General features: G+C 40.2%; 3 protein-coding genes and 3 non-coding genes across 8 annotated transcripts; 3 read left to right on the forward strand and 3 right to left on the reverse strand.

Annotated features, from left to right (window-relative positions):
* Positions 1-61: 61 nt before the first annotated feature.
* Positions 62-2,713, reverse strand: ccdc115 (coiled-coil domain containing 115). Of its 2 annotated transcripts, XR_004795244.2 has the most exons (6): positions 2,493-2,713; positions 1,571-1,674; positions 1,370-1,476; positions 1,075-1,266; positions 535-735; positions 62-369 (listed from the first exon to the last, which is right to left on the reverse strand). XR_004795244.2 is itself a non-coding variant. In XM_035644821.2 (5 exons), exons 1-5 carry the CDS (start codon positions 2,601-2,603, stop codon positions 596-598), a joined length of 654 nt encoding a protein of 217 aa, XP_035500714.2. In that variant the 5' UTR covers positions 2,604-2,713; the 3' UTR covers positions 62-595. The 2 variants fall into 2 exon arrangements, 1 of the variants encoding a protein (XP_035500714.2); XM_035644821.2 differs by having other exon boundaries at positions 62-735.
* A 384-nt stretch (positions 2,714-3,097) lies between these two features.
* trnae-uuc lies at positions 3,098-3,169 on the reverse strand. The gene has a single exon. It is a non-coding gene; the product is annotated as a tRNA-Glu (tRNA).
* An 872-nt stretch (positions 3,170-4,041) lies between these two features.
* Positions 4,042-4,113, forward strand: trnah-gug. The gene has a single exon. It is a non-coding gene; the product is annotated as a tRNA-His (tRNA).
* Positions 4,114-4,878: 765 nt separating this feature from the next.
* On the forward strand, positions 4,879-6,560 carry LOC118316714 (EBP cholestenol delta-isomerase). 2 transcript variants are annotated; one of them, XM_035644817.2, is made up of 5 exons: positions 4,879-5,043; positions 5,258-5,585; positions 5,694-5,730; positions 5,826-5,956; positions 6,071-6,560. In XM_035644817.2, the coding sequence occupies exons 2-5, from the start codon at positions 5,276-5,278 to the stop codon at positions 6,289-6,291; spliced, it is 699 nt and encodes a 232-aa protein (XP_035500710.1). In that variant the 5' UTR covers positions 4,879-5,043; positions 5,258-5,275; the 3' UTR covers positions 6,292-6,560. The 2 variants fall into 2 exon arrangements, with proteins under 2 accessions (XP_035500710.1, XP_035500711.1); XM_035644818.2 differs by having other exon boundaries at positions 4,880-5,043; positions 5,273-5,585.
* A 606-nt stretch (positions 6,561-7,166) lies between these two features.
* trnaf-gaa lies at positions 7,167-7,239 on the forward strand. Its single transcript has one exon. It is a non-coding gene; the product is annotated as a tRNA-Phe (tRNA).
* Positions 7,240-7,397: 158 nt separating this feature from the next.
* fkbpl (FKBP prolyl isomerase like) lies at positions 7,398-10,968 on the reverse strand. Its single transcript, XM_035644798.2, has 4 exons — positions 10,830-10,968; positions 9,415-9,582; positions 9,005-9,285; positions 7,398-8,587 (listed from the first exon to the last, which is right to left on the reverse strand). Exons 2-4 carry the CDS (start codon positions 9,578-9,580, stop codon positions 7,916-7,918), a joined length of 1,119 nt encoding a protein of 372 aa, XP_035500691.1. The 5' UTR covers positions 9,581-9,582; positions 10,830-10,968; the 3' UTR covers positions 7,398-7,915.
* Between the last annotated feature and the right edge of the window lie 1,402 nt (positions 10,969-12,370).

Consider the following 12,370-nt stretch of genomic DNA (forward strand, 5'->3'; position numbering starts at 1 on the left):
GGCTAATCGATATATACGACCCATTTACCTCGTGGAAAAAAAAAAGGCTGCTGAGAATCCGTCTCCCAAATTTGTTCATAATTTATTCAGCACTACAACAGCACACTAACCTAATAAGAGGGATATACATCTTTCCCAAACATGGCAAACCACGACCTATGAAGCATCAGTATATTGATTTGTTAATAAATAATGAAGCCCTTCCATTTTAATTATGGACTCTGCTGCTTGATCAGAAAAGCGGTGCCGATTATGTACTGAAAAGTTTAAAACTGGTTCTGTTTATGTAGATTATGAATTAATCTATTATAGTCTACAACACAGATATAATTGATCCTGAGAAAAATCCTCAAAGACAGCGTTCACAAGCACATCCACCTCAAACCTTCTACACATCATTCGGTCAGACAGTCAAAACAGTATATGATATCAATGCATCATCAAGTGGGAACAGCTAAATCTGTGATCTCCATTTAAAAATCCACCAGGTAAAGTTCACTGGGCCCTGACGTATAATCAAAGGACACCATTCAGTCTCTATCTGCGGCCTTGAGCTCGTATCAGATCACCTCCTGCTTGTCTTCGACAGTGTCATTTACTCTGCCGCCTCGTCCGCCTGAGCAGCTGAGGTTTCCTTCCGGAGAAAGTGTTTGTCTTTCATGCTCTTCTTCAGTTCCTGTCTGGTGTTTAAAACGGTGGTCTGGAGGGCTGCAATCTCAGCAGACAGCTCTATAACTACAGAGGGAAAAAGAAGGGAAGATGAGGATGAGAAAAAAAAACCCACTCACTGGTCGTTCACTTACAACTGTTACAAGTTTCATTTTGTACACACATGAAAATACCACGGTCACTCATTAAATCATATTGGTCTTATTAACCTAATTAGGAATGACACTTATTAGTTTCCCTTTAAAAATGTAATCTTAATATGAAACTTTATATTAAACATTGGTTGTGGGTTATGCCGTAATTGTTTTTTTATTCTTCTAAAACCAGAGTAAATCCTTATTATGGTTTCACCTTAAACCAAAATAGCAATTAAGTACGCACTTGTTAGGGCACACAACATCATACCTTGCTTGAACGATGACTGTGCTTGTTTGAGAGATTGTGGCACCAGAATCCCAAACCATTTCAGTGGGTCTTGCTGAGGATTCTGGTCACTTTTCCTCACTGGAGTTACATCAGGAGCTTTCTCACTACTTGCTTCATCATTTGCCTCTTTTTCTGGGGTAACATTCTTAGGTTTGTTTCTTCTCCTGACACCTGTGAAATTAAATGATGACTTTAGATAATAATAATAAAAATAATAATGGATGTAAACAAGATACATCTGTCTTTTGCATCACAAAGACCATGGTAGACTCACCTTCTTCTTGAGGTCCAATATCCTCTATAGAACTAACATCTTTTCCAGACTCCTTACTTTGTGCAACTCTTTCTGTGCAGAACTCCACGTCACCACTTCCCAGTGTTCTGTAACACACAAATCCCAGTCATAAGAAAAAAAAAGCTTTCCAAAACCAACAGTGCACGTAGATTCACCATGAAAAAACGTCCACTTCCTTACCTAGCATGAACACAGACGAGTGGCTCGATCTCACTTGCATACTGAAGCGCAGACACTTGCTTGTTTCCCATGGAATATCGAGCCTTGGACATGGAAAACCATCCCTGCGGGGAACACGGAAAAAAAGGCAACTTAACATGACGTCAGTGTTCAAATTTAAAAAAGGTGTAGTGTGATATATTGACAGCTAGTTAGAATAACCCTGAACAGTCAGTAAAATGGCAGGGTGGGGAATGAGTCTGTGAACAGATTCAGATTTCATGTTTGATGCTGATTCAGAAAATGTAATTATTTCAGACCTGGCTCTGATGAATACATTTACTTCATTAGTATGGTTGCTGTTTATTTCATTACACTGCACAATATTTAAAGGTGGGTATACATATACAGTAGTGTGCAACTGTTTAAGGCACAATTGTTAGATTTAGATTTTTCTACATCATACAGCAGCATTGCAGAGAAGTCTGATCAGTCCCAGATTCATTCTGCAGCGTGACAAAAAGCCCAAACATACATACAGACTCATACATACGTTGTTTTATTAAATTGATGCTTGCTTTAATATTCCTGATTATTAAAAATAGGAACATATCCCACAGCCCACTATGGCATATTCAAATTGCTCTTTTTGTCTAACCAACAGCACAACATCCAGAGATACGATCGCAGAAGAATAAAACAGCAAATCCTCAGAATTGCTCAACAAACTGATGTATAATAATAATAAATTTTATTTATAGATGACTTTTCATTGCTAAAAGCAATCTCAAAGTGCTAATGTATCAAGAGTTTTCACCTGTATCTCATCTCTAAAACATTTTAGTGCAAATGTTACACCTTTAAAGATACAGATAAATAGACAGCTATGGAAACATGAGAGTGGCTAGCTTGCTAAGAGGAAACCCCATGTAAAAGATGCTACCTGCTCTATGAGGGAGTTGAGAGTGGCTCGTTTCTCCCCCAGTAGCTCCAGCTGCTCCATGAATAATAGCAGCCTCGCGTCCAGTGAATCCTCCAGCTCTGACAAACCCATGTCGGCTTTTTGTACAAATCAAGATCTTTCTCATACACACAGACGTTACCGCCGTCGTGTTTACTAAAGATATCCGCCGTTTGTGCGTTACTGCTTCCGCATCACATGACACACATCGTCACGTGATTTAGATCACGTGCAGGTAGAACGATAGCATAGACTGTATATAAATATAATAATAATAATAGCCACTGCAATACCAGAGTAATAGACAACGAACTTACAAAATAATATTGTCATCGGTATTCAAGCATTTAAAATGTAATATAAGATCACTTGAGGTAACTCCTACATACAATTTCTGGGTGCCAATATTGAAAAAGCAGAACAGAGAGTTAACTTTGCGTGCTTATTACAATCACTGATATTTTTTAGCTGTGGTTTGTAATGATATCATCAAACAAAGTGCATATAACTCACGTGTTTAGAATTGGTCAATATTACAAAATAATTTATAAAAGAAAACATTTTTTTTTAAAAACAGTAAAGAGAAGTTCCCATACCGGGAGTCGAACCCGGGCCGCCTGGGTGAAAACCAGGAATCCTAACCGCTAGACCATATGGGACTCATGACCACTTTTCGTCAAATTACCATATTGATTTCAAGGGTTACGATGGATTAATTATCTCATATTGTCCATGTTTAAGATTATACGCGCATTGATGGATGTGGTGCTCATCCAGCAACCGGCAGGGCATCGAGAGGTTACAATGAGAACAGCCAACTGAAGACAAACTGTGAGGGAAAGACAATTAGTGTACATGGGAAAGACTCCTACGAAAGTGTCGAGTGAAACAAAGGGGGAACACCGAGTCATTGACATTAAGAGTGATATTGAAGAGGAGGAACATGCAAGGATGGTAAATGCAACATGGACAGGGAGTGAAAGTGAGACTGAGCAAATTTGATCAAATCTGTGAAAATTCTTCCTGGATGAGTTAAAAACTGGGACAGATCGAGGTTTTGACGCGGAGCCAATGAAGATAACAGCCGCGAAAACTGTCGAATGTTAAATGTGACTTCACCCCGGTGACAAACATGGCATGATTTATGGTACACCACACGATGTAAAATGAGTGAAATAAGGACTGCAGGTGCAACATCACAGTGGCAGAGGTAATGGCTGTATTTTATTAATTGAGGCAAGCTTTGAGTTGAAGATAATGTAACATGCACGTTACTAACAAGGTTGGATACTGTCGACGAAGTCTTCCCGCTTAACGTTGACACTAACGGCCGTAGCCGTTACTACTAGCGATACATTTTGGAGATATTGTTTATTCACCAACTAGTTACCGTACGGTTCCTATCTGTTGTCAAAAAACGTCCAGAGGCGTCGTCGAGAACCTTGGCTACTACCCGAATGGTGAAGGCAATGTCCTGCTTCAGCTTGATAAAGGCTCCGGTAGGGTTCAGCCGCATGCCTCCCAGTAGCTCGCCGTGATCGTATAGTGGTTAGTACTCTGCGTTGTGGCCGCAGCAACCCCGGTTCGAATCCGGGTCACGGCAGGGATGTATCCCTGACACGGCATGGGAGCTCTTTTTTCTTCATATTGCAACCATTTAGCAATGGTTAGCGTAAATCGTTTTTAAATTTTATATACAGTCTATGGTTATGACATGTACTGAAAACAAAGTTATCATGTAGAGCACACCTAATGCTGACCTCAAAAGTGCTGCCCATGTATTTCAGTTCGCTGATTAGATGTTGCTCATCATATTATACATTTTTCTACATATTTTATGTGTTGGAAAGTCATTTCATCATATTCTGTGATCGTAAAAGCTTAATTGACAAGGTATCAGTTTAACTGTTAAACGTCATACAATAACAAGTATAGTATTTAGTCGGCAGTTTCGTCAAGTATAGATACAAATACTTTGTATTATATATATTATACAATTTCCACCACTGTTAATAACTTACCGTAGTTTTCTTTAAACGCAATACATACATATATATATATATATATATATATATATATATATATATATATATATATATTGCCATGAAGAAAATCATAGGTCTCCGACTCTGGGTGAGGGGTGAATTACCACACCTCATCAAATATATGATTTTCTTCATGGCAAGAGAGGGGACGGGTCTATTGGAACAAGAGACTCACAATTGGTGGCTGCCAACGTCAGCGTCAATGTTCCGAGGTGCAGAGCCAATCAACGATCCAGCAGATCGCATGTGCCGCTAGGTCTATGCAGACGGTCTTCTGATTGGTCTCTGTACTGAAAGGTAACCGCCCGCCACTCCTGTGAGTTCCGTGTTTAAAGTCGTTTGTGAGTGTCTGGCGTGTAGCTCGGACAGCTGTGGACTATTGCATCTCAAGGATATTGATTTTAATGTTTTATTAAACAAAATAATAAATACGAAAATACAGAGGTTAAGCTTTGTGCAGCTGGACAACTGAATTGATAGCATCACTGGTAAGAATAAAAGGCATTTATTTTTATAGTTTGTCTGCAATTTATCTCCTTAAAGAAAACCTTCCCTCTAAAAACTTGACAAACAAAATAGTCCCAGTACCGGTGGAATGCAGTTTCTGCTCATTCACCAGTTAAACCAACTCATGCATATTATCAATTAATATCACATTGTTGAAATCAATCACCTTGAAGCCTGTTGTGCGTGTTTTTGAAGTGTTTCTTCGGGCAGATCATGGACACCTCTGCAGCAACCGGAGTTCCTCATCCCTACTGGCCACGGGACCTTTTTATTCCCACCTATGTCGCCAATGACCGATCCATGAAAGAGATCCTGGTGTTTCTGTTTTCCGTGTCCGGGGTGTTTCTGCTCGTGACGTGGCTGATCACCGGCCAGAAGGTGGCCGGGGGCCGGCTGGGGACATGGAGGCGGCTGGCCCTGTGCTGGTTTGCCGTTTGCGGCTTCATCCATGGTGTAATTGAGGGCTGGTTCTCACTGTACTATGACATCATTCCAGGGGACCAGAGCTTCCTGTCACAGCTGTGTGAGTACAAAAAAACTAAAAGGTTTTTAGTGAATGAGTATTACATTGTACGCTGCATGTTGGAAGTGAAACTCATCAAAGTATGTTTTGTATATTTTTCTCTCACAGGGAAAGAGTATTCCAAAGGAGACAGTCGATACGTAATGTGAGTTAGTTTTTGTACAGAATTATGCGAAACAAACAATTGTATGAAAAAGAAGGAAAAATGCTGCACCTAAATCCTTTTTTTTAAAAATGTAGAGCTGATAACTTCACCGTCTGTATGGAGACCGTGACTGCTTTGTCGTGGGGGCCATTCAGCTTCTGGGCTGTGTTTGCTTTCCTAACTAACAAGCCCTACAGATTTGTTCTGCAACTCATCATTTCATTAGGTAAGAATGTGCAACACATTTTTAACTGTAAAAAAGAAAAAGAAAGTGGGCCTACCTCTTACAGGTTCTCAGAGGCCAAATCATTTCTTATTTCAATAACTCGTCTGTTTCCAGGTCAGCTGTATGGAGTGGTGCTGTACTTCTTCACAGAGCACAGAGATGGCTACGCTCACAGTGAGTTGGGACATCCCATCTACTTCTGGTTCTACTTTGTGTTCATGAATGTCCTGTGGGTCGTCATACCGCTGGCGCTCATTGTGGATGCGTGGAGGCAGATGTCCACAGCCCAGGCGCACACAGACAACACAAAGTCACACAAGTCCAAGAGGAACTGAGCGGCAACAGGCAGAGCTGATTAAGGGACTATGGGACGCTGACAACAGGAGATACATAGGGAAAGACGATTGGGGACAGCATACACTGCATTGATTTAATACAAAAAGATGATGCAAAAGTTGGACCTGCCTCATCTAAGCTTTGTCATGCTGTACCTACTTCATTGTAGGTTAACTTGAAAACAAAAAATGCAAACTATGAAATTTATTTTTAAAGTGCAACTTGTTCCTTGTGCATATGATAATAAAGTTTGGAATTTTTTCCCTCATCACCATCTTCATGTTGTCAATTAATCAAAACTTGATGACTGCACCGAAAAACCCCCATTGTAATATAAAGTACCTCTTCACACAGAGCAATATATTTAAGTATTTTCTTGGAGTATTCCTATTGTTGGAGTAGTATTGGTATCCACATCAGATATATGTGCCTTTGCACCATTTACCACCAGGAGCTGACCATCTCCACGCCATCACAATATTTTATTTTGTTTTAATGTATGTAACTATAACCTTTCAGGGAGCCTTCAACCCAGCAGCTAATTAATGTACCATGGTTAACATGAACATTTACGTTGAATGCAAAACTTATAACACCAATAAAACTTTGTTAGTGCATCAGGTAAATGAAGGGAAATGCACACTCAGTACAATGTGTAATACTAATACAAAATGTGAATGAAGATTATGAAAACGTTAGTATCCACATCAGACATATGTTCCTTTGCACCATTGATCCCATCAATTTATGAAAATTGATGGGATCAATAAAGTTCATTTACACACACATATGTGTCTATATGTGTTTGTACACACCAATATATGAATTTATACCTATAGATAGGTCTCCATTCAAGCAAATAGAATGTATACCTGCCGAAATAGCTCAGTTGGGAGAGCGTTAGACTGAAGATCTAAAGGTCCCTGGTTCGATCCCGGGTTTCGGCATTTTGACGCGACACTGCAGGCCACATGTGTAGACTACCCACGCTACGACACCTTGTGGCCAAGTACAAAACATGCACCTTTTACATTTTTGAGGACTAACTGGGGAACTATTTAAATCCTTCACATCATTGACAATCTTAAATAGGCATAATCAGGAATGTGTATTATACAATTTTTATTTAACAGCACTACAGAAAAATGGACTCTGTGGCAGGTATACTATATGATACACACATCAACATGTAGGCAGCATTTTGTTGTTGCACTTAGTTGAGAAGAAGCTAAATCTTAATAGTTGTGAGGCTATATCTAATGATGTTTGAAAATAGAGAGAGCTGCCCAAGCAACTACTCAGAGCCCAAGTAATGCCTTCACTCTCCTTGATTTACAAAATTATTAAAATAATTGCAAGGGAAAAACAATGTTGCAAGTAAAATTTGAAAGTTTGTATGTAAGTGCTACAGCTGTCAAAAGCATTGGAGTAGAAGTATAAGATACATGTTTCAGATGTGCTTTTATTTTGAAGTTACAAAAAAGAGTCGGGAGAAACACAAGCATCTGAAGAGTAACAATTCACTTTTAAACTCCAATGTGCCCATAGATCCACTTTCAGTTAATAGTGAATCATGGCTCTGCTGACTATGATATCTGATGTTGAATTCACCACATTTGATCCTCAGCTGAACATCTTGCTGAGTCTCAGTCCCAACTGTGCATTTGCCTCTTTCTCTCTACTTGCTATGTCCTTGAGTGCCTTTAACGCAGCAGGTGACTCTGGCTGTAGCTCCAACAGTTTCCTAAATGCCTGCTTGGCCTCCACCAGCTCATTCACCATCTGGCAGGCCTGGCCCAGCCGGTACCAGGCTTTAGCACCACCTGGTTCCAGCTCTGTGGCTTTCGATGCGCTGGCCTTAGCCCGCTCTGGTTGGCTCAGCTTCAGCTGGCACAGAGACAGGTTCGAGTGGAGCTCTGCTTTGGTGGTTTTGAACTCGTGAGCTGAAGGAAGGTGCTGTGTTTCATCACCACCGCTCGTGTCTCTCTGCTCCACCGCTTCTTGCTCTTGTCCTTTTTTCTCCTGCTCTCGAACGTGGCCATACAGAGTGATGAGGAGCTTGAGGGCTCGGCTGTAGCAGTCTGCAGCTCCCCACACATCCCCACTCCTGAATCTCACTCCACCCCTCTCCTTATGTGACTTCACCCAATCCCATTTCCCACCAGGAGACATCTGCCAGGATTCCTTGCCTGCTGTGAAAGCTTGGAGTTCAACTGTGGCGCATAACGGCAGGTGTTGCTCTGCAGACAGTGGAACGGAGACATCTGGTCCAGTTCCAAATGGTGAAAGTAGAATCTGAGTAGTGAAACAATGATTACCCCTACATGTATATTATACATTCTTAAAAAAAGAAAATTGAATTAAAATAATGTATAATGCCAAACTCTGTGCATTAAGCAGTTGAAGGGACCTGATAGCATCGTCTAGCATGACCATGCAATAAAAAGAACTGCTTTGAGTCCATCAATATTTATAGCTAATAGTGAAGCAATATTCAGAATATGTTTATTTATTTTTATCAATCTAAATTTGGACCACCACACACACACACACACACACACACACACACACACACACACACACACACACACACACACACACACACACACACACACACACACACACACACACACACACACACACACACACACACACACACACACACACACACACACACACTCTCTTCACTCTCTTCACTCTCTTCACTCTTACCTCACATTTCTCTCCGGCTCTCATCCTCTCCAAACATGCCTCTGTGATGTCGCACTGGCCCTCCCCCAACCTCAGCGTGGTCCAGTCACCCAGCGGGACCTGCAGCGCCGAGTCCCGACTCCTCGGGATGGTGTTTTCCGCGGCTTCTGTGACTTCGGCGAATGACTCATTTTCATGTCCCTTATCAAATACCGAACTGTTGGTTTCATCCATGTTCGCGTTGAGCCGCACTCGGACTCGACACAGTGAACCCAGCCTTGGACAGTAACTGGATGAACGTGCTAGAAGAGAGAGACCATATGTGAGCTAAATTAAGCAAAATTACTAGATAATTAACACACTTCTAACCCCCAAAAAGTGTGGACTGTCATGGATAAGTTATTCTGATGAATGAAAGTACCGTAACATACCTGTGACATCGCCAGAATTAGACACGGTTTGTTGACTCTCCTTGCATGTTCGCTTTTGCTGGATCTTCCAGAGGCCTCCAGGGCAAACTGACACCCAGGAGATGACATCAACACCGTCACGGTCACAATTACCATGCAGTGTTTCCAGAGGGTGAACTGGATCCATCACTGGGTTCACACAAAGATAATCACATCTTCTGTTTAGACATCCATCTTAATGCCCATGACAAAAAACATCATAATGACTGAATAGTAGAGCCACCGCAAAAAAACTCTAAACTGAAAATGGCTGGAAAGGAACATTTCTCCACTTTTCTTTACATTGTTCCAGTTCACGCCATGAAGGTCACAATGTGAAGTTTGTTCAAACTGTTTTAGAGAAGCATTTAGTTCAACTTCACAGTCATTCTGGAGGCTGTAGTTGGTGCTGTGTAACTGTATTGCATTGGCAGGTGTTTCTATTATTGTGTCCATCCCATTTACATGAATAAAGTTAAGCTAAATAACAGAAACACTTCTCTGTACAATACACGTCGACAGCACCAGAGAATACATCCTCCGAAATGAACACCTCTCTAAGACTGGTTCTATGAAAGCTGAATATTATGGAGGACTTATTGTAATATAAAATGACATCAACGTTTATATTTAACACGATAAAGTGTGTTACAATAACTATACTAACACATAACACACAAACTAATAAAGGCATGCCACAGTAAAAGAAAGTATCTTAGCATAAAGTTCAGTGGCTCCAATTGTTAGGTGAAAGTAGTATAACTTTTGACTTGAACCGTATTGAGATATTCACAAATAATAGTTAAAACAAAAGAAATATAGAGGATTTATTATATGTTTGCACTCAGAGTTGGTTTAAAACTGGAGCTTAAGCAATACGTCAAATAATAAATTCGAAAAATACTGTTTTGATTATTGATTAATCGTGTCAGTCATTAACTGACGGATGAAACAAGCAGTTTGAATCCATTTACTTGAGCTGTGAGAAAATACATCTATTTTTCCACCATTTACTCGTCCAACGATGAATCGATTAATCGGGGCAAATGCTCGACGGACGAATCGACGATCGAGAAGTTAAAAGGTTATTTGCTGCACTAATTACGACCATGTAACTATTCCTAAATTGACACTAGTTATTTCCCTTAAGCGTTTTCGCTTTGACAGATAAAAGTTACCGACAGTAAACACCGGCAGCACGTGTAATATTAATTAATAATATCATGTTTTCTTTACGCAGTCACGCACCTGAGCCTGTTCTACAATAACACGGAGCAGCATCAGTTAGCATCAAACGGCTATCGAGCCAAACCAAAAGCCCCTGAACGTATTTCACTATTCCACGAAACGAGCAGAACTCGAGTGATGTGTGTGACTTTTGAACACATCTCACTTACCTCTTTCACAAGTGTAATGTGAAGTATTGTTTATTCCATGTGTAAGAAACTATGACACATCGCCGGCGGTGGGACAGTTGGTACGGTCCATCTTCTTCTTCTTCTTTTTAAATCCAGCTCGGAGGCGCATTCGCGACACCTACAGTACGGGAGGTCAAACGCACACCGCTGTAAAAAGGCAGTTGGCATCCTCTTACGTTGCATTACCGCCTCCCTCTGGCTCAAACTAAGTACTGCACTATTTCTAGTCATTGTAATTAGTCTGTTTGCTTTCAGAAAACTAAATATAGATATAAAAAAATTCACCCCCGCTGTCAAGCACATTTCTAATACTGTTAAATACAGGTCTTAATGCGTCCCAATCTTTGTAACCCTCAAATCATGCACCTTGTTTCCTCTCCATACTTCCTCCATGAAATCAGGACACACGCTCCACTGTTTCTTTGTCTTGACACTGTAAACAAAGACCACTCGGATGCTTCGCTAAGATTAAAGTGTACTGTTTAAGCTGCTGTTACCAATTTTTAACCAACTCATAATTACCTACTCTATATAGTGGAGTCCTGTCGACTCCACTATTTCCTATATTCCTCTTACTTTATTTTGTCCTTTGTGTAAGTGTCTACCTAAATTACTGTTTAACTATTTCGCTTTTCACTTCTGGTTTTGAAAGTTTTATATAAATTCCCATCTTGGTATAATGGCTACAGTAATTTACTTCATATATATTCTTAAAACTGATTCAGATGATTCAAATGTCTAGATGTACAATGTAGTCACCTGTGTCATCTACTGTAAGTTCTCTCTAATAAGTACTGTTGCCCACTGAGGGGTGGAGGTGTGGGTGAAGGACTCCTCACTGCAAGTCTGTCTGCTTGTTTATTCATTCGTTGTGCAGTTTGTTCTGCCTTGTTTCCACTTTATGGACGCCAAGTACTCTCATTTATCATAAGAGTAAGGAGTGATGATAGATAATTAGTGCAGTCATGTAAACAATTAATCAAATTCTCCTTCAAGCAACAGAAAGTCAGTTAAGACCCCCCCCCCCCATTAACTGAAATATAAATACACATAATTTAAACTAATAGTGAAAGTTTGACTACCTTGATAAACTTTATTCTTTAGTTTATAAGTTCATGAGCTGATACAAAAGTAACAGTGCTTTAACATTTGAAGAAAGGCTAATTTTAACATCTTCATGCTCAAGAGGTTGTATTTGCTTCTTGACAAACCTTTACACTGTTCCTAACTTACTTTTCCTTTTTGGGGGGCAAATACATTTTCTCTGCAGTTTACTGTTTACTGCAATATACTGTCTACCACTGTACTCCTTGGTGCTTCTACTTGGTACTTGTTAATATTGGGCTTCCAGATTAAGTTAGGCCTGTCAAATAAAGTCTTAATACAAAAAATATAGTATTTAATTTGTTGGGTCACAACACAGGATTTACAAAACTTGGTAACGATTTCACACACACACACACACACACACACACACACACACACACACACACACACACACACACACACACACACACACA

This window comes from Scophthalmus maximus, chromosome 3, assembly GCF_022379125.1.
Source record: "Scophthalmus maximus strain ysfricsl-2021 chromosome 3, ASM2237912v1, whole genome shotgun sequence".
NCBI lineage: Eukaryota > Metazoa > Chordata > Actinopteri > Pleuronectiformes > Scophthalmidae > Scophthalmus > Scophthalmus maximus.